This window comes from Henckelia pumila, chromosome 3 (assembly GCF_033568475.1).
Source record: "Henckelia pumila isolate YLH828 chromosome 3, ASM3356847v2, whole genome shotgun sequence".
NCBI lineage: Eukaryota > Viridiplantae > Streptophyta > Magnoliopsida > Lamiales > Gesneriaceae > Henckelia > Henckelia pumila.
In genome coordinates this window covers 79,032,627-79,052,477 of record NC_133122.1, presented here as the reverse complement: position 1 = coordinate 79,052,477, position 19,851 = coordinate 79,032,627, and the positions used below count along the sequence as shown (strand labels likewise).

The window sequence follows — 19,851 nt, the reverse complement described above, 5'->3', positions numbered from 1 at the left end:
TTCAATGTAGAACATACCTTTTCCAGAACCATTCTGGTCAAGATATTCCTTGCAATTACGTTTCCAATGTCCAGGTTTCTTACAGTGATGACAGACGTCATTAGTCTTGTTAGCCTTAACTGATGTGGCTACCACAACGGGACTCGGAGCTTGCCTCTTCAAGGGCACGTTTATTTTGGGAGCATGTAAGGAACGCTTCTTTCCCTTCCCATGTGGTCTATACTTTGAACCAGATGAAGATCCCACATAAAGAACCGGCTTCTCTTTCTTGATTGTGGATTCAAACGTAACAAGCATGTTAACCAACTCCTCAAGGGTTGGATCTAACCTGTTCATGTTGAAATTCACCACAAAAGGATCAAATGAGCTAGGCAGTGACAAGAGCAACACATCTGTGGTCAACTCAGTTGGTAGCACAAGATCCATGCTAACGAGTTTCTCCACGAGCCCAATCAACTCCAGGCCATGCTCATGGACCGAAGCCCCATCTCGCATGCGCAAAGTGATTAGCTCCTTAACAATCGCATGTCGAAGAGGGCGTGTTTGTTCACCAAAGAGTTCTTTGAGATGCAAATGAATGTCAGCAGCATGCTTTGCACTCTCAAAACATCGCTGAAGTTCATCATTCATAGAAGCCTGCATATAACACTTGGCTTTCAAGTCATGGTCACACCAATCCTTGTAAGTCTGTAGCTCCTCAGGGCTACAATCAGTCGGAGCCGTATCAGGGGGCGACTCATCAAGTGTGTATGCAATCCTCTCCGAGTTCAAGACAATTTTCAAATTTCTTAGCCAATCGAGGTAATTTGGACCGGTCAGTAAATGTTTGTCGAGTATAGTAGATAGCGGATTGCGAATTGATGACATTGTCAAAACTTGTACTGAAAAATAATAACAGATAAATGTCAATGACTATTTTAAAATATTCAATAAGATATAAAGTGTGGACTTTAACTTTATAAATATTTAATCCCACTGTTTTTGACATTTTTACTACCCTCTAGTAAAAACGGGAAACTTCTTTCCTCAGTAGGTATATAAGGTCCAATTAGCCAATTACGATCCCGAATAATATCAGCCAATCATAATTTCTAAAAGGTAGTTTTCAATTGCATATCCATGCAACCCTTACGTAAACTTTTGTCTCACGCTTGATTAGGACCCAATAAAATGACGTCGTTCATCTTTACGTGTCAAGCCTTACCCATCGATATCGAACCTTAATGGACGGTCGCCATGAATTACCCCAATAATATGAGCCAAAGTCATGGGAGTTCCACGTAGTTCACATCACCATGTCAATGGATGTCACAGCTTTCCGGCATCCAAAACCCCCCCAATAATATGAGCCGAGTATTGAATACGGGTAGCGTTCGTCATGCATCCATTTTCAATCACGGTGAATTTTCATGCATCCAATCACGGTGAATTTTCATATCTTATTCAACAATATATTTCTAGACTTGCTAAAACTATTCAAGTTGAACGGATTAATTATTTCTAATTAATTCTAATCAAACTCAAATGCATTCAATATTTATGAAAATTCAGTTTTAACCTAAAATCGCATACTGAAACCAAATACTATGTCTAGTCAGTTCAACCATATGTTGATTGATATTTTTGAAGCTAATCAATCTTCTTTCGATTCATTATTAATCAACATGCATGTGACTAGGTCATCAGGCTATTCACAAGAAATATTAAAATAACATCAATCAATAATTGAAAATATCCAAAATATATCAAATATGCAACCAAGTCTCAAACATAAATTAAGTTCGAACCAATCTTGTTGTTTTGATTGAAGAAAAACTACTCAATAATCAAAAACAATATTCAGACAAAAGTTTAATCAACAAAAATTAAGAAAAAAATAGAAGGAGAAGAAAAATATAAGAAATCTTCACTACTCCAAGCCTCCAGCCGCCTCTCACGTTTCTCTGGTATCTGCCACCCTTCAATTTGTGTTAAATCTTCACTTTATATGTCCAGAATCCCATAAGAAATCTTTTTTCCAACCCGAGAATCTTTCCGAATCAAACCTCTTCCCGACTTCGCGCTCTTGTGGTAGAAACCTCCCACTAGAGCGCCCAAGTTTATGTCCCAGACTCAAAAATAAAACCTTTCATGCTATATCGGAAGAAAAGTTCCAAACTTTTTCCCCGCACAGGTCGCGCTAGGGAGGCATAAATTTCCTGCTAGGGCGCACCACTTTTGTGAAAGAGTGGGTGCCCGGATAGCCAACTTGTGGCTAAGGGCTTTTATGACTCTTTGTGTAAACAATCTTTGTTTAATATAATTTACATTTTTATTAATGGCAATGACTTTATCTTTCTTCATATTGTTATATTGTGATATACTATTGTTGTTTTGATAAAGACCTTGAATATACTATAGTGTATGTAAGATGTGGTAGTACATGGGGATGACTATCATGAAACACATCTTATAGTCACTGTATATTCTAAACAGTTCCTAGTCGATTGAGCCGTCCGAAAATAAGGATAAGGATCGCTCGAGTTTGAGACTAGCATTTGCGATGCAGAGTACCACGTTTCATTGGTAGGGAACATAGAGATGCTCGAAGCATGCAAATGGATATTCATATGATGAATGATCGAACTACCCTATTTGGACTTTCCAAGTGGTTATCACTTATCGAGTGGATAAAGTCCGCGGTTTTGGTTGTACACCATTAGTCCTTATTACTTGAAACATCATTGAAACTCTATATGCTAGTACTGTGCTTTGACTCATTTACCGACTCTATGGGGGTCATCAGGTGTTGGGATTGGGTACAGTTACGATGCATATAGGAGTCGATGCTTTGTTGTCAAGGATTCACCACATACTTGCGAGTGTGGATATCCTATGCGATCTGAGTAGATATTAGTGTGACGAATCTCTGGCCAGAGTACATGATGTGTTTTAGGTTAATGGTTATCCTAGTAACACATGCGATGTCACTAATAGATCTCCAAGATGTTGTGCATAGTTATCGAATCTCGAACGACTCTCGATGCACCAAAGGTTGTTGATTCGATCGGGATATTTGGTTGAAGGGACCGTACTGTACGCTAACCAAAATCTACTGGTTCTTGCAGGCACTATCAGTAATACCTAGGGAATCATGGGGCGATGTTGCTAGACGCTCTTACCATGATTCGTTGGTTAAGTCGGAAATTGTTGTTCCGAGTCACAAGGAGTTGTGAGCCCACGGCTAGCTGTATTCCTGAACCATTGAGGGTTACACAAGTAATGGATTACTAAAACCCCGTAGAGATAGTTAAATTTAAAGAGTTAAATTTAATGAAAGAGAAATTGGATTTCTGAACTAAAGGGAGTGGAATTTCCTAAAATGACATAGTGATGGGCATTTTTGGAAATCACTGAATTCGGATTCAGAAAAATTATCTTGACTCTAAAAGATGCAAAAATGGTTTCTGTGAACATTGGTGAAATCAGTTTATCAATTGGAGTCACGATGAATTTTATATTAATTTCTATGACAACGGGCTTGGCTTGTTGGGCTTAAGTTATGGATTGTGGGCTTTAAGGAGTTAGAGTCCTGATACAATTATAACTAGAAATTATCTATAAATAGAGGTGTTGGGTTCGAAAATCAAATACTTTGTGTCTTATAATTTTTGAAATTACACTCTAAATATTCTAAGGGTTTTTCGAAATCCTTGTCCCTCCCGGAGAAAATTCAGACTTGTGATTTTTGAGAAAAATTACAATTCTGAATTAACAGATCATATCTGTTTATTCTCTACGCAAAAACTTCTGATTGATTTCTAGTGCAGTCAATTAGAGGGTTTCTGTTTTCTGTTCGTGGACCTTATTCCGGTGATTGATCGTGACGCCATCGGTTCCCGGGATATACAAGAAGAGCAGATTAAATTCTGTTGGTGTCCATAATCTCGCTTCGAGATTGGAGGTAAAATATTTAATTAATTATTATTTATTTTACTTGTGTGATTTAATCGTTAAACGTTTTGATACCCATGATATGAAATTGTTTCATATCAAAGAAAAATAAAATTTTTAAACTTCCGCTGCATCGGGTATCGATTCAATTGATCTGAACACGGTTTTCCAACATTTTGTCCCAACGTGCAGAATTTTTTAAAAATTAATATCTAGAGTTCTTTCCTTCGGAAAGAGCTGAAATTTGGATAGCAGCTTCAAAACATCTTGAACATTACTTTTAACGTTGAGATTGGATTTGAATCTTTCTAGCATAAAAAATAATTTTTTGACCATTGCTGCTCCGTAATTCCTTCTTGCGGATCTTCTCTTGTTCCAAAATCTTGATTTCTTCATTGTACCTTCATTCAAACCGAGGAAAATGAAATGTAGACCACATGAATAAAATAAATTAATTAATTAAACAAAAACAACTCTAAAAACATAAAAATTTCATGCAAACCCCACTCGAAACTAGCACAAAATAATGCATAACAACACACTTCATCAATGACTTGCCGTCGATTCCACCAACTGATCAATCTAAGGCAATGGATAGCAATCCTTTGGGCATGCCTTGTTCAAGAATCTAAAATCGAGACACATTCTCCAATTTCCTGAGCTCTTGGGCACCACTACCATATTCAATAACCAGGTATGAAATTGCACCTCCTTAATGTGTCATGCCTTAACGAGTTCATCCAACTACTTTTTAATCACTTGATATTTCTTGGGCCCAAAGTTTTGTTTATTTTGCTTTACGGGTTGAGCTCCAGCAAGGACATTGAGACGGTGTATCACTATATCCAAGCCGACTCCCGTAAGTTTAGCTACAAAACAGGAAAACACATCTTAATTTTTCTTAGAACATTCCACTAATTCGCGTTTCACCTTGGGGTCCAAGTCAGCTGCTAATTTGATAACTTTGGTGTTTGACCCATCAACACCATCCCTAATTCACTTCTACTCTTCTTTGAATCCATTCTTACTTTACTCACATAGCACAGTCAAGCTGATTTCTGATCACCCCGGACAACTCCCACTCCCCTTCCAATAGGGAAATTTAGCTTTTGGTTGAAAGTATTGGCCACAGCCTGGAAATCACTCAGGGCAAGGCGACCCAAAATCCCATTAAATGAGGACAACACGTCCACCACGGTAAAGCAATCCATCTTCTTCACACGTTGTTCTCCACTCCATAAAGATAACAGGGGCACTATTTGACCCAAAGGTTGCAAAGCATGGCCAGTGAACCCATACAGAGTTGTGGTTATGGGATCCAAGTCAAATCCTTCCACCATCATTTGATCCAACACCTCCTTGAATATGATATTGACCAAGCTTCCAGTGTCCATGAAGATGCGAGCCAAATCATAATTTTCAACGGTTAATGTGACCAACAGTGGGTCATTTTGAGTGTAGCGACCCTACCCGGATCTACTACCTAATCAGAGTTAATTAGCGCATGCAATAAATACTTAGAGCGTAAAGAGAGAAATATTTAAAATACAACAAATCCAATCGGCAAAATACAACCGACGATAAAAAAAGTGTATAAATACTCTTATACAACCAAATCGAAAGTCTTGGGGTCACAAGCCCTACTGCTAAACTCTCACTGCAACAGGAAATGAACTCAACCCTGCTGCGAGTCACTTGGACCATCCAGCCTCAAACCTGCCCCGCCACAAGGTACCCAAAATACCCAACATAGGGGCATGAGCTACAACGCACAATATGAAAGCAATGCTATATAAACTAATATGCAGCAAGAAAATGACTTTAAAATACTGGTTAAACAGTCTACTCAGGGTGCCATGAATATACAGTATCGTGCTAAGAGAGCGACTCCGTGGGATACTCGTATATTCTCCTATCAACTATAGCGTCAAAACCCACCATCGTGGCCACTCTTAGTGATAGAAACTAGGGGCTGAGTCTCCCCTCTCCCGACACGGATCCATAAGGAGTAACCCCTCATCGATGGAAACTGTCATGACTCACATCATACCAGATATTTTTTACCGTAAAAACATGCATGTGCTAAAGCCGTAAAACATGGTAAAACACATAGCACATACTCATGCAACATATAAGCATATATATCATGCCGCCTATCTCGGTCAGTACTTACGTACCTCTAACACTGCGGGTCCAACCTAGCACCACTGGTCTAGATCCCACGCCTACCGGTCCACACTAAGGTGTCTACAATGAAAATACCCATGCATCAATATTTAAGCTCCAAAAGCCTTAACTAAGCTATTCCATAGTCCTAAATATTTTTAGGAAGCCAAAGATATACATGCGTCCGTCGTCAGCCCTTTGATGCCGATTGCCTCAAAACTAGGTCACAGTTCTGCTACGATACCTAGATCGCTATGCCACTTTTGGAATCCCAAAAGGATGCCCATAATTTTCTAGATCTGAGTTATAAGGCTAAGGAATCGAGATAGAAGAAAGAAAAGGTACGAGTGAAAATGAATCTCGCCTCCCCTATTTATAGACGGAGTTCGGAGCCTCCGATCCCAACTTCGGATCCTTCGATCCTGTTTGGATCCTCCGTTCCCGACATCGGACGCTCCGATCCGGTTCGGATGCTCCGTTCCAGACTTCGGATCTCCGAAGTCCTATCAGTGACATCACCAATGAAGTATTATTCTCGGACAGCTGTCCATGCAAGTTCATAGCCTCCGATCCGAGGTTCGGATCATCCGATCCCTTCGAACCCTCGAAACCTTCTCGGCCATTTTCGAGTGTTTTGGACCCATTTTTGAACTCCTTAGATCCTTATGGAAACACCTTAATCATGTTTTGCTTAATCTAAACGTGATCATTAGATTAATTACAATTAATCCTTAATTCTCGATACGGGTCACTACAGTGAGGTACTATCACGTCATTCATGTCATCTCTCCCAAAGCTGTTGTCCAGGTCGGTAGGGTAATTAGACTGAGAGTTCACATCAAAATTCTCCAATCTATGCCCATAATATTTTACGAGCTCACCCTGAGTCTCCATCTGTAGTTCCTCCTGAAATCATATGTATAATTCCATAATTTGTGTGATTTATTATCTTCTCAACCCGATTTCCCTAATTATCCTCTAGCTCGGGAATTATGAAATCAAAATCAAAGGGAGCGTGGGAAAGAGCTTTTAATCTATCCTCATCCGATGCATTTAGCTCGGAGGGATACAACTCATACCACGGTACCCTTGGAACAGTGGGAGGATCATTTCCCGTATCACCTTCCCGACATGAACAGGGTCCTCGCCCTTAGGCTCACCTGTCAAAGTGATCAGGATAGGATCATATTGATCCAATTAATGGAATACTTCATCCGAGCTCTCTACGAGAGGTTGGGAAGTGGATGCCATAGTGAAGTAAGAGGACATGAGACTCTAGGAAGAAACTGATACAATAGACGAGAGAGGAAGTGAATAAATGTTTATTGAGGGTGGGTTATTTATAGGCAGAGCCCTCGAAGACATGATTGTTGATCACAACTCAATGGACGACCCAGATTAATCAAAGGAAATTAAAAAATGGCAGTTAAAATTAATGATTGTACATGTTGTCAGAATGACTGCTGATATCCCAGAGGCACCTTGAGTCGGAAGACATTTTAGGATCATCTTAGAAAAGAAACTTCACGAACTTCTAGTCTTTGACATCAGTTTGACTTTTAGGGGGACTTGTGATACCCCCGGAGGAGATCAAATCATCCCATCGATGACCCTTATTCAAATTTCCATGTCGGAACAGCTCCCTTTCCATTATTCCCAGGTCAAAAAGATGGCAGGTCAGTTAAGATGTTAGGTCGGAAGGTTGGCAAAGCTCCCTCGCCAAGCATATCAAGTCGGCAAAGTGGCAGGTCGACAGAGCTCCCTTGACATGCATACAAGGTCGGTAAAGTGGCTTGTCGATAGCTTGGCATATTGGGCAAGTCAGATATCGTGTAAGCTCGGCTAAGACACCAAGTCATCCAAGAGATACTGGATTAGCTCAAAGATTCGACATTCCATCTTTAAGGAAGATTTGGGCAAGTCTCAGCTGAGATTCACGTGATTGCAATCACAATATTCCTGGATTCTAATTAAGGAATGATGGCACCAAATCTGGAGGCTTCACCTATGAATATCAGGTACAATTTTTTATTTTTTTTATGACATGAGAACTCGCAGCCGCTACTTTTTGGGTGCGCACTGGGTAAACTCCAGACTAATGTAATAGCCTGCAAACTACTTTAGCAAGGTAAACCACACTAGGCAAGCCATGTGTGACAGACTAGTCTAAGAAGGTGTTGCTAGGGGAAATTTAATTTCTGACCTCTGGTCAATATTTCATCTACTCCACCAATTTAGAAATCCTCTTGGGGGCAATATCAGGTTCAATTTCATTAATTAAGGATTCCATTTTCATCGAGTGCACACACATCACTCACTATATTCTGCTATCCTAACATCTGACTAGAGCGTCGTAGGGGATATGCCGAGAACACTTCCCGGCCCCTCTTAACACTATTGATTTTGTTTGTAGGCTCTTTTGAGGTCGAACTATATCTCTTAGCTCGGCCAAGGGATCACATTATTGAGCTTTATCATTAGTCAATTAACCAAGTTAATAGATTAATAGAGAAAAATTCATTTATGGACTAAGGAATAAAGTACTTTAAAAATAAAAATATATCTGATGCAGCCAAAAAATGTTCATACCCGATAATTTGCTTCCGCAAGATCCGGAGTATCAACAGTCTCATATACTCTCAGTAGATATCTTCGATGGGTTGTTCCTATGTCACAAAACAAATTCAGAGGAGCCAAGAGGGTTTTTGACGAAGGCACTCTGACGCTCAAGTTAGTTATTACTCAAAGAATAATAATCAAGAGCATAGCGTTATAGTGCTAAAAAGAGTATGTACCTTAAGAATGAGGTGACTTGAACTATATATAGATATTCAAAGAGTTTCGCGGGCTTGAGCTTCTTATGGGCTTTTGTAGATTTCAGAACCTCCTTAAAGAAATATAAATAATAATTAAATATTTATGGGCTCTAAAAATATTTGGATTGGACCTTTATGATCGGGCCTGAGCCCAATAGATTATTTGGTCATAACCCATCATAAGCCCCCCACTCTTGGGCTTGTCGCGTGCTTCGAGATGACCGAGAGTAAAAAATTGGGAGATAGTGTTATGGAATAAATGCAGTAATATTGTGGTGCAATTGAATAGGAAGATATTATGAATCAATATCCTGCCAGAATAATAATTATAAAACTCCATTAGAACTCTAGCTGAAATTACCATTATAAATTCAACATTAACGTATCAAGTCAAAAACTTTTCTGAATATTTCATTGAATATTTTGCTGCAGTATTCGCGTGTCGAAAATTAACAGACCAACGAGAGTCAGAATAATCCACATGTCAGGTACAAATCTTTTTTCCCATCATGCTCTTTTACTTATGTAATATATGACAACTTTCATCTCTCCTCTTGTAGCGACCCTACCCGGATCCACTACCTAATCAGAGCGATCAGCGCAAGCAACAACAATTAAAGCGTTAAATAGCGGATAATTCCAAAGTACAACAAATCCAATCGGCAGAATACAACAGACGATAGAAACAGTGTATAATTCTTTATACAACCAAATCGAAATTAGGGTATCAGAATCCCTAACAAACTACCTCTGCAAGGTAGCAACCTCAACCCTGCTGAGAACCACCGGGACTGTCCAGCCTCAGACCTGACTCGCCACAAGGTGTCCCAAAACACGAAACATAAAGGGCGTGAGCGACTACGCTCAATATGGAAGCAATGATATAAATACAAATATGAGCATGCACATGACTTTAAAAATCAGGGTTAAATCACTTTACTTATGGCGCCTGGAATACACAGTATCGGGCAAGAGAGCGACTCCGCGTGGTACTCGTATATTCCCAAGACACAAATCCTCAGGAAGAATCGCCTCGACTGATGGAAACTGTCATGACTCACATCATACCCGATGCAGTCTCCGTAAAAACATATGCATGTGCTAAAAATAGTAAAACATAGCCAATACAGCACATACATCATGCATCACACACATATGTATAAATATCATGCCGGCTATCTCGGTCAGTACTTACGTACCTCTAACACTGCAGGTCAACTCCTAACACACCCGTCTAGGTCCAAAGCCTACAAGTCTGCTCTACTGCGTCTACACATGCAAAAGTCCATGCATCACTATAAACGCTCTAAAAGCCTTAACTAACACTACAACAAATATATGAATTAACCACACTATAAAGACAACGGTTTTATATCTAAAGTGTTGTCTTTTAGTCTTTAACAACGGTTTTTAAAAAAACCGTTGTTATTGGCCATATTTTATTTAGAAACGACAATGGTTTTCACAAAACCGTTGTCTTATATATATCAAAGACAATGGTTTTTAAAAACCGTTGTCTATGAGCGGGTTTTTTATGATCTACGACAACGGTTTTAATTTACTATTGTCTATGTGCATTTTTTGGAGGTCTACGACAACACATTTTGTAATCCGTTGTCGTTTTTATTTATTATTTATATTTATTTTATTATTTTAAAAAATATACACAATATAATACATTTATTAATTAAATTTAAAAAATATACACGATATAATACATAATAACCTATACACTACACGCCTTGAGCCTTCAGTGAAGAAACAGGAGAAACCCAATCCCTAGCCAAACCCGTCCCCCCCTTCAACCCAGCTCACCTCCGGCGCCGATAGATCGCCGAAAAATGGTCGTCCGACCTCCTTGCATCTAGCCCAAGCCTTAGCAACGCCAATCGTGAATTCAATCGTGAGTTTAATGCTTGGATCGGAACTACAGTGTCGTGGCTTTCACTGTGTAAGTTTAATTCCTTTCTTCTCTTGCTTCGTGCTCATGCTTCGTGGTATTTTAGTATATGTTGAGGGTCTATATTTATTGTTGTTTGGGCTTTTGGTGAATGTCGAGAAAAAGGTTAAAAATCGAGACTCTGTTTTGTGTTCTTTTTTTTTGGGGGGGGGGATTTGTTCAAACAATGTTCAAGTTTGGATGCGTGGGATTTCTCTTTTGAAATGGTATCTATACGTCCTATTGACTTGAAATTTTCGAAAACTCAGCTTGAAAAAGAAGAAAATACGGTAAGGAGAAAACACAAATAGCCAAATCTCTGCTTTCAAGGTATCGGATTCAAGGAGGTACCGATTTCTTTCAATGTCATATAATTTTTTTTTAATTCTGTTATACATCGTTGAATTTATTTTTTCTGAAGAAAGATAGGAAAAAATTCAGTCCTCTTGATGGTAAGTTAAGTGTTTGTTGAAATGTCTATGAGGGAGAATTGGATGATTAAGATTGTGGATTTGTTGTTAATTAGTCCACTATGCTTGTGTCAGTTGCTCTTTTATCATTTTTCCTTTTCAAGTTTTTGCAAAAGAAGCGTGAAGAGCAGTATGCTCTTTTACTGAAATTGTTCGAGTAGGATGATGAACTCGAGCTTGAGTAGGGATTGAGCTCTTTTTTTTTTTTTTTTTGTATGTTAGTGTTTATTGAGGTGAGTAGTGAGCTCCTTTTGCTATTCTGCTGGTTTTTATTGTTGTTTCACAATTGCGTTGATGTGTTTTCCATTGTGGTTATAAATTCGAATTTGTTGTGGACTACCCTCATCAAGGATTCCATCGATAAGCCAGTTAGTCTTTTTATTACTTGAATGAATGCTCATTTTAGTCATACATTATATTGTATATATGATAGCAGAGTACCGAGAGAAATATCCATTTTAAAGCATTCTCCTTTTTCTTCCTTATTTCACATTCACAATCATGTTCTTCATTTCTTATTGCTGATTTTTGAAGTATAACCATCAAATTTGTTGCTTTCAGAGTTCATTGAATCATTTTTTAATATCCAGATATGGTATTTTCAATGAAATCTTCAAGCTGAATGTTCCTATATTGTTCATTAAATTGACAAATAGTAATGCGTCAAAAGTTATAATTGCAGAAATAAGCTTTGATGCTTCCAAGGATCTCGATTCACTTGAGGTATGATGAATTATGACAGTGTCATCATATAATATCATTAGAACTGAACAAATACTTTGTTTGTTAACTGTTTAGTTTAACCAAAATATATATGATCACAATTTAAATCGCAGAGAACAAAATTGCATTAGATCATGTCCCTATTTTCAGTATATAATAAAATGCTTCCACACTTACTATACACTCTAATCTTATTATCTCGAATCATTGCTTTAATTTATTATACAGAATTTTGAGTAACATGTCTATCCAACTTATAACTTTTCGATCTCATTGCATTTTCATCCATTTCATATACCAGACCTGTCATCTGGATGTCCATTGTTTGTATCAGGAAGAAATTGTGGAAAATTTCCTGAATTTGTTGAAGTTGGCGGGATCTTGGCTGATTCGAGTAGTTTTGTTATACAAACGAAAGTTCAACATGCAAAAGATATACCTCTTGACAGGGTATTGGTAAAGCCCCGTTTTTATCTTAATTGAGCTTATTTGAGATAATCAGAGTTTCCAGAGTTAATGAGCCTACTTTTTATTGATCGGGGTCTATTTTGTAAATTTTGGAAATTTCAGGAACTAAAACGCAAAATTTGAATTTGTTATATTATATACTCTTGGAATTGGTTTGACCAAGTCTCATTTTCTCCTTCTTCTTCTTCTCCATCGGCTTCTCTCCATTAGAGACGCCCAAAGCTTTCTCCAAGCTCTTAAAATCCAGTCCGAACTCGATCCGTCCGTTGGATATTAATTCTGAAGGCAGATTAGTGATCACAGCAGTGAGAGCTCCATTATACCGTAAGTATTTCTCCGATCGGATATGTTTTATTTTTCGGAGGTTCTTAGAATCGATTTACACTCTAGTATGTTGTTTTTGGCGGAGTTCTGATCGTTTATTATCTGTCGATTTTGAATTAGAGCAACGTTCGGAATTGTTATGATTTTTGGAAGCTATTTTCGAAAATGTGAGTTTTGAGATGTGTTGGGTTTGCCTTGTTGTTGTTGTATTAGCGTTGATTTGAGTTGTTATCGTTATTGAACTGCTGTCTGCGTTGCCGGTTTGTTCAGTTTATAATCGTTATGCCGTCGGTTTGAGTTTTGGGGATTTCGAACCGTATTTGAGTTGTTGAACTAAACTTGTAAGTTGATCGTGGTTATTGATCATTCTTTTGTCTCCGTAACAGATTCGTTTTGAGGTACCAAGCCCTGAGTTAGCAGCTGTTTGATCGTTTCCGAGATTTGAACGAGAACGGTATAGAGAATTTCCTTGAACCGTTGCCTCGTTGTTGTTAGATTGTATAGTTGTTGATACAATCTCTTTTGTAGCGTATCCAGAGTTGGGAGCTACTGCATTGAAAGGTAAAAGCAGTCATCATAGCGGGATAGCATACTCGGGACTGTGGTTCTCGAGTTTTCCCTTTGAAATCACACACTTGCATTTACACTTGTTCTAGCATGAGGAACTTGTGTCTTGTTTGATTGTATTGGCTTTTGTTAAATGACTTATGTGTTATGTTTATGTTATGCATTCATCTTGAGCCAATCTTGTTTTCAGCGGGCAGAACCGCCCTTTTTGTTTAGACATTTGGGAACTATGATTGAGTGGCCTAGGTCGTAGTCGTTTCGCCTAGTGCTAGCATACTCATTATAGTTGCTCAAAGTCTAGAGGAGTAAGATACGTGGCACCACCTCGATTGGGAGAGTCGGTGAGTTGTTACGTGATCTTATCCTCGGGATCCCAAAAGCACAGCAGCAATCCCTCGTTTATCAGATTGATATCCCGGTTTAAAAGACATGCATTCATTATGTTGTTATTAATTTAATTGTTGTATTGAAAGCATGTTGATTGTTGTATTAATTGTTATGTTGCTTTTACTAGGAATGTCGTTCTCACCGGTTATCCGGCTGTTGCTTTATTTTGTATGTGTACTTGGCAACAGGTGGGGCAGGATCAAGTCAGAAGAGGCATGGTTAGCTCCGAGAGAAAGTTGTAGCAGTGAGACTCGGTTTAGAAGTCGTGTCAGCATGTCTACCTAGTGTTGTTAGAACATGTTTAGATAACGAACTTCATTATTATGTTGTATTGTCATGCAAGCTTTGCCTTGTTGTTATCGTGGCATGTTCTATTTTGGAGTAGTTGTTAAACTCTAGAACTTCATGTATTAATCGGAGGAACTGCATTTATAATGTATGTGTTGATTTGGACTGCATTGGAATAGTTTTAGATGGAATTGCAAAGAATGTTTTCTGCTGTTCTGTTTCTGCTGTAGGGGGCGCCCGAGCTGCAATTTTTAGCAGCCCGAGCGCACCCCACTCTGAGAACTCAGTAGCGCCTCTGTCCAGGGCGCGCTCGAGCGGCGGTTTTTGGTCGCCCGAGCGCGGCCCTATTTAAAATTTTTTTTTCCCTTTGCTTTGCTTTTAGTTCTTAGATCTTGGATTCTTAATTATTGTTTACTCCTTAATTAGATGTTTAGAACCGAGGTCTCACAGTATGTCTTCAACTCATTGACAATAAATCACCTTCGTAAAAGTACTCATGAAACTGAAAAATATTTTATAACTTTAATTCCATTTTTGTATGGCTATGTACGTACTTCTACCAGGCATTTGCGAGGAGAAAAATTGATGCCCTTACATCTCATGCATGGTTTACAGGAAGCAAACCCCAAGAGGAAAAGGTACTGTCATATAAAGCTTTATATATATCTCGACAAATCTTATGAATTTCATGAGCCCATAAGAGTTTAGTGGAATTATGATCAAATATCTCGACGAATCGGTATCGTATAAAGCTTAGGAGGTTGATTATAAGCCGAAACAAAAAGATTGCTTCTTCTCTTAAATTAAGGCGGATATATGAAGCTATATTTCCAGGTTTCAGCTCCATTTTATATCATTTGGACTTATGGCACAAAAGAGATGCAATTTTGGGGAGGACCCACAGTTTGCACTATATATCATATAGTCCATTTCGAAAAATGACCCACATTGCTACAAAAGATTGATGATTATGATACATGCATCAAAAGGTAAAAAGGTAGATGCAGATGACCAAAAAGTGGATCTTTACAGGTATATCATCACCCCACACCACACATATTCTTGGCTGATTCGGTGGTATATCCTATATCCTGTGACCCAAATTTTTTTTTATCATATGTCCCAAAAAAAATTTGGGTAATCCACCAAAGAACAGTGCTTAAGTAATTAACAAATTCCGAGTAACTTCACTTTCGCTATGCATATAAATATCAAAAAAGAAAACAAGCCCATAAATTCACTTATATTGAGATCGAAAGGCAAGCAGATCAAGCTCAAAAGAAGTTTTCAAAAAAAAACTAGGTAGCTAATTACCAGATCCGCAGTGGGAGACAACAGAAACTTCCCAATTACATAGCATGTTGTCGAATTGCTCCTGCCTCCAATCGTTGAAATTAATAGCTTGTAGGCTTCCTGCCGAATTACTGATTCATGGTCCTCATCTCGAGTTAAAGAGTTTGATGATATATAAGTGTGCAAATCTCAAAGAGATAGACTTGTCAGCCAACAATCTAATTAATTTTGAAATACATAACCGGAGTGCACTGAAATTGTCCTTTTCTCGAGTACCGTCGCTGCAAACTTTAGCTATCCGGTTCTATGGCACACAAGAAGTCCCTTATGTGTTTGGAAAAGTTGCTCAGGATCTACCTCATCTTGAATCCATGGTTTTTAATACTCGTACCAGCTTCTTTGAGGTGTGGATAAATCTCTTTCCACTATTGATGTTTACTTGCTTGCAAAAATGTTTTGTATAGTTGTTGCATCTGTCTCAGGAATGAAAACTGGATCAAGTGGTAAGAAAAAAAATGCCTGAGGGTTCAATACCTTGATGTCAATGATGCTGATGGAAATGGGAAACTTGAGGTATATATGCATTGCATGTTTTTTTTTTCTCTCATTTTCTTTGCAATATCCTGATAAGTTAGGTATAAGATGTGTTGGCCGCCTCACAGTCAGGCCATGACCTTCTGAGGATTCTTCGGACTCCAAGCTTGAGGTGGGAGTGGCAGTTGATGCCCGCTGGCACGATGGCTGGTGGGAAGGTATTGTACTTGGTTGCATACAAGATTATATTGATTACTAGGTACGTATATTAATTACGATTATATCATATTCTGGACAAAAAATCATGAAAGATTTGGATTCATGGAAATGAAGCTGTACTTTACTGTCCCAATTTATCTATTTTCAATTAGAGGTGGATCTTTCGGTTATGAGTTTTTTATGTTTTTGGATGTTTATTCCTGAAACCAAATAATTCATTGACTTTGTTCTTTTATACAGAATTGGTTGCCAAAATTTTTTTGGTGCATGATTAATAATGATTCAGACATGATTTCTTAATTTCCAAATTTAAAGTTGACAGCTTGTAGAGGATTTAACATAGACACTATTGGTGCACACTGCATGCTTATGGGTTCTTTTGTCAAGGCCAAAATTATGAGAAAATAATTCAACAATATTATTTTATCTAACTTCTTGTAGGATTAGGGTACGTATATTGGATAAAACAAGAATCAATCACCATTAGTCTTAAAGCTAGTTAGCTACTTTCATTACAAAGAGAGGTATATAAATATTAGGTTTTCTTACTATAATATAAAAATGAAATGGAAATAATTAATGGAATGTGTGTGTGTGTGTGTGTGTAAATTAATGGGTGGGGCTGAAGCATAAGATGAGAATCATGAATGTGTGTGTGTGTGTGTGTGTGTAAATTAATGGGTGGGGCTGAAGCACAAGTCTAGATGGGGTTGGTCACACTCGCTATCACTGTCATCATCCAACGGACGGAATGAATTAATGTATGAGCCATTATATATATAGTTATTTATAGACCACTGGAAGACCTTTGTATCATTGGATCTTATCATAACTTGTACAGTAGTTATCATATTCATGCGCCTAATAGTCTGGTACTAATTGTTTACTGTTTGCCTCATAATTTGTAAAATATGAGGTCCCATAAAGATCTTGTTATAAGTTCCTCCAGATTTTCAATTAGAACAAATATGTTCATATTGTTCTCTGTTTGCTTTGCTTCTTGTTTTATTACTCCTCAATGTCTTGAAAATGGAAAATGTAAGAGGAAGGAGTGTTATTTCTCCGTGGTTTTTTCGTTGTCTTTGGTTCAAGGAAATTGTTTTGCTAGTGACTGTTAAAACTCTTCATTGAGCAGAAAGAGGCAGATTTGGAAACTCATTTTGTGGTTTGGATAACTTTGTTCATTTCTTGTTGGGTCACTGCTTGATATTTTCCAATTATTCGGAATTTTGATGACACCATATCCCCAAAGATCCATCTTTTTTTTGTTTTTGGTTACCCTTTTCTGTTCTTGCCTCTGTATTCCTTGTGTTCTTTTTGGCATCTCATGTGTGAGGTCAACTGTATGTAAAGAGCATTCAAAAATTACATCTTTATGGGTCATTTCAAGCTACTTTTCAATGTTTTCTTTGTTGGTTTTCATTTTATTTAATTCTTCTCATCTTCCTATTTCGTTTATTCGTTTCAGATGCTAATCTTCTGCAATAAAAAATTTTTAACTCGAAAATTTATGCAAACTTCTCAGCAGCATCTCATAGAATTCTTGAAAGATTGAATAAATAAACAGACAAAGGGTGGTTGCTCATGCTTCAACTTATGTTTAGCAGTTATTGGCTTAGTGACATGACTTGATTGTTAAAAAAAACTTTTCTTACAGCATTTGGTGAAGTACTGATATTCATCGTATTTGGTTTGTGATAGATATTTCCTTATGTTTGATAGTGTCATAGTTTACGGATAATTATAGTATAGAACTCTTATTTTCGCTCAAGCTATTGATAACTCGTGTGGTGTGTGGTTGAGTTTTGTAATTGGCTTGTAACACTATTTGGTATTTGCTGTTACTTGTAGTTTTGGTTGTCGGGTGACTAGAAGTCATGTCGGGCATGGGCATGAAGCTGTGGAATGAACTAGCTAGCTGTTTTTGGAAATTGAGGAGAAACGCTTTGTTTCAAGATCGAACTCTTAACAATTGAGGAGAAGTTGTTTTTGAAAATCGTGATTCAAAATATTAGAAAATTCAGTCAGATAAGTAGATCTAAATTTTTTGTACAACTTACATGACAGGTTGGGTTCGAAATTACTAGCGCTACAATTTCGAAAGTATTTAGATGCATGTAACAGCTTTTGAGACTTGAAGATATATATTATTTCCACATATTTTATGCATGTAGCTAGTAAATATTTTATTTTATATGGGTATATACCACTAATTAAGTTAGACAATGGTTTTGAATTCATAGCGAAAATTAAATAATGACAACATTTTAAAATGCCGAGGACAACGAATAATAAATGTTGTGAAAAATAACATACGACAACGGTTTCAAAATATGGTTGAGTAATAAGCTAACGACAATGGATATATACAGTTGCATATATGTTGTCGTACACCTACATAGACAACGATTTACAACTTAACACAACAGTTATAAACCGTAGTCGAAAAGTGTCTACGACAACGGATATTCACTGTTGCATATTCGTTGTCATATGTTACAATCCACAACGGATACAAACCGTTGTCGTATGTTATACTTACGACAACGGTTTATAACTGTGGTAAAAGACAACTTATCACAACGGTTATAAACCGTGGTTGAAAAGTGTGTACGACAACAGATATTTACTGTTGCATATCCGTTGTCATATGTTGGAATCCACAACGGATATAAACCGTTGTTGTATGTTATACTTATGACAACACATAAAAGTATAACGGTTTTTCGAATCCTACGACAACGGATTATATCCGTTGTCGTTTCCCTTTTTTCTTATAGTGTAAGCTATTTCATACTCCTAAATATTTTTAGGAAGCCAAATTATACCTTCGTCCGTCGTCAGCCCGCTGGTGTAGAATCGCCTCAAAACTTAGGCACACCTCCGCTACGACGCCGGGATCGCTAGGCAACTTCCGGATTCCCAATAGGATGCCTAGAACTCCGTAGATCTAAGTAAGAAGGTTCGAAAACCAGAGGAAATGAGGGGAAATCGGTGCATAGAATGAGGGCTCGGACCCCTTATTTATAGACGGCGATCGGAACGTCCGATCCCTCATCAGAACGTCCGATCGTGACATCAGAACGTCCGATGTCACCTCACGTGCGTAAGCAGTGATGTCATCTTGCTGACGTCGGTGATGACGCCAGCCCTAGCCAGAACGGAACGTCCGATCCTCCAACGGAACGTCCGATCCCGATCGGAGCTTCCGATCTGTGCTTCGGAGCTTCCGATCCACTTCGGATAATTTTAGGCAAAATTTAGTAATTAATTTCCTTAATTACCTTGATTAATTGCGGGTCACTACATTCTTCCCCACTTAAGAAATTTCGTCCTCGAAATTACATTTTAAGGAAAACATAGTACGCAAAATCAATGCTCTTATTACAACTGAACAATATACATTCGATACAACAGAGTACAAAATCTTAAAACAACTCGGGGTGCTCGGCTAACATCCGACTCTCCAACTCCCATGTAGCTTCCTCTGTACCTCTGCGTTGCCACTGTACCATCACCAATGGTATGCGCTTGTTACGAGGCACCTTGTCCTTCCTGTCGAGAATCCTGAGAGGTTTCTCCACATATGACAAATCGTGGTCTAGTTGCACCTCAGTCGAACGCAAGATGTGGGACTGATTCGCCACGTACTGTCTCAACAAAGACACGTGAAACACATCATGAATCTTCGAAAGATTTGGTGGCAAGGCTAGACGATAAGCCA

The 19,851-nt window shown here is 38.1% G+C and overlaps 1 protein-coding gene across 1 annotated transcript; it reads right to left on the bottom strand.

Moving 5' to 3' along the window:
• Positions 1-4,979: 4,979 nt before the first annotated feature.
• Positions 4,980-5,327, bottom strand: LOC140889082 (uncharacterized). Its single transcript, XM_073296787.1, has one exon. It carries the CDS (start codon positions 5,325-5,327, stop codon positions 4,980-4,982), a length of 348 nt encoding a protein of 115 aa, XP_073152888.1.
• Positions 5,328-19,851: the final 14,524 nt, after the last annotated feature.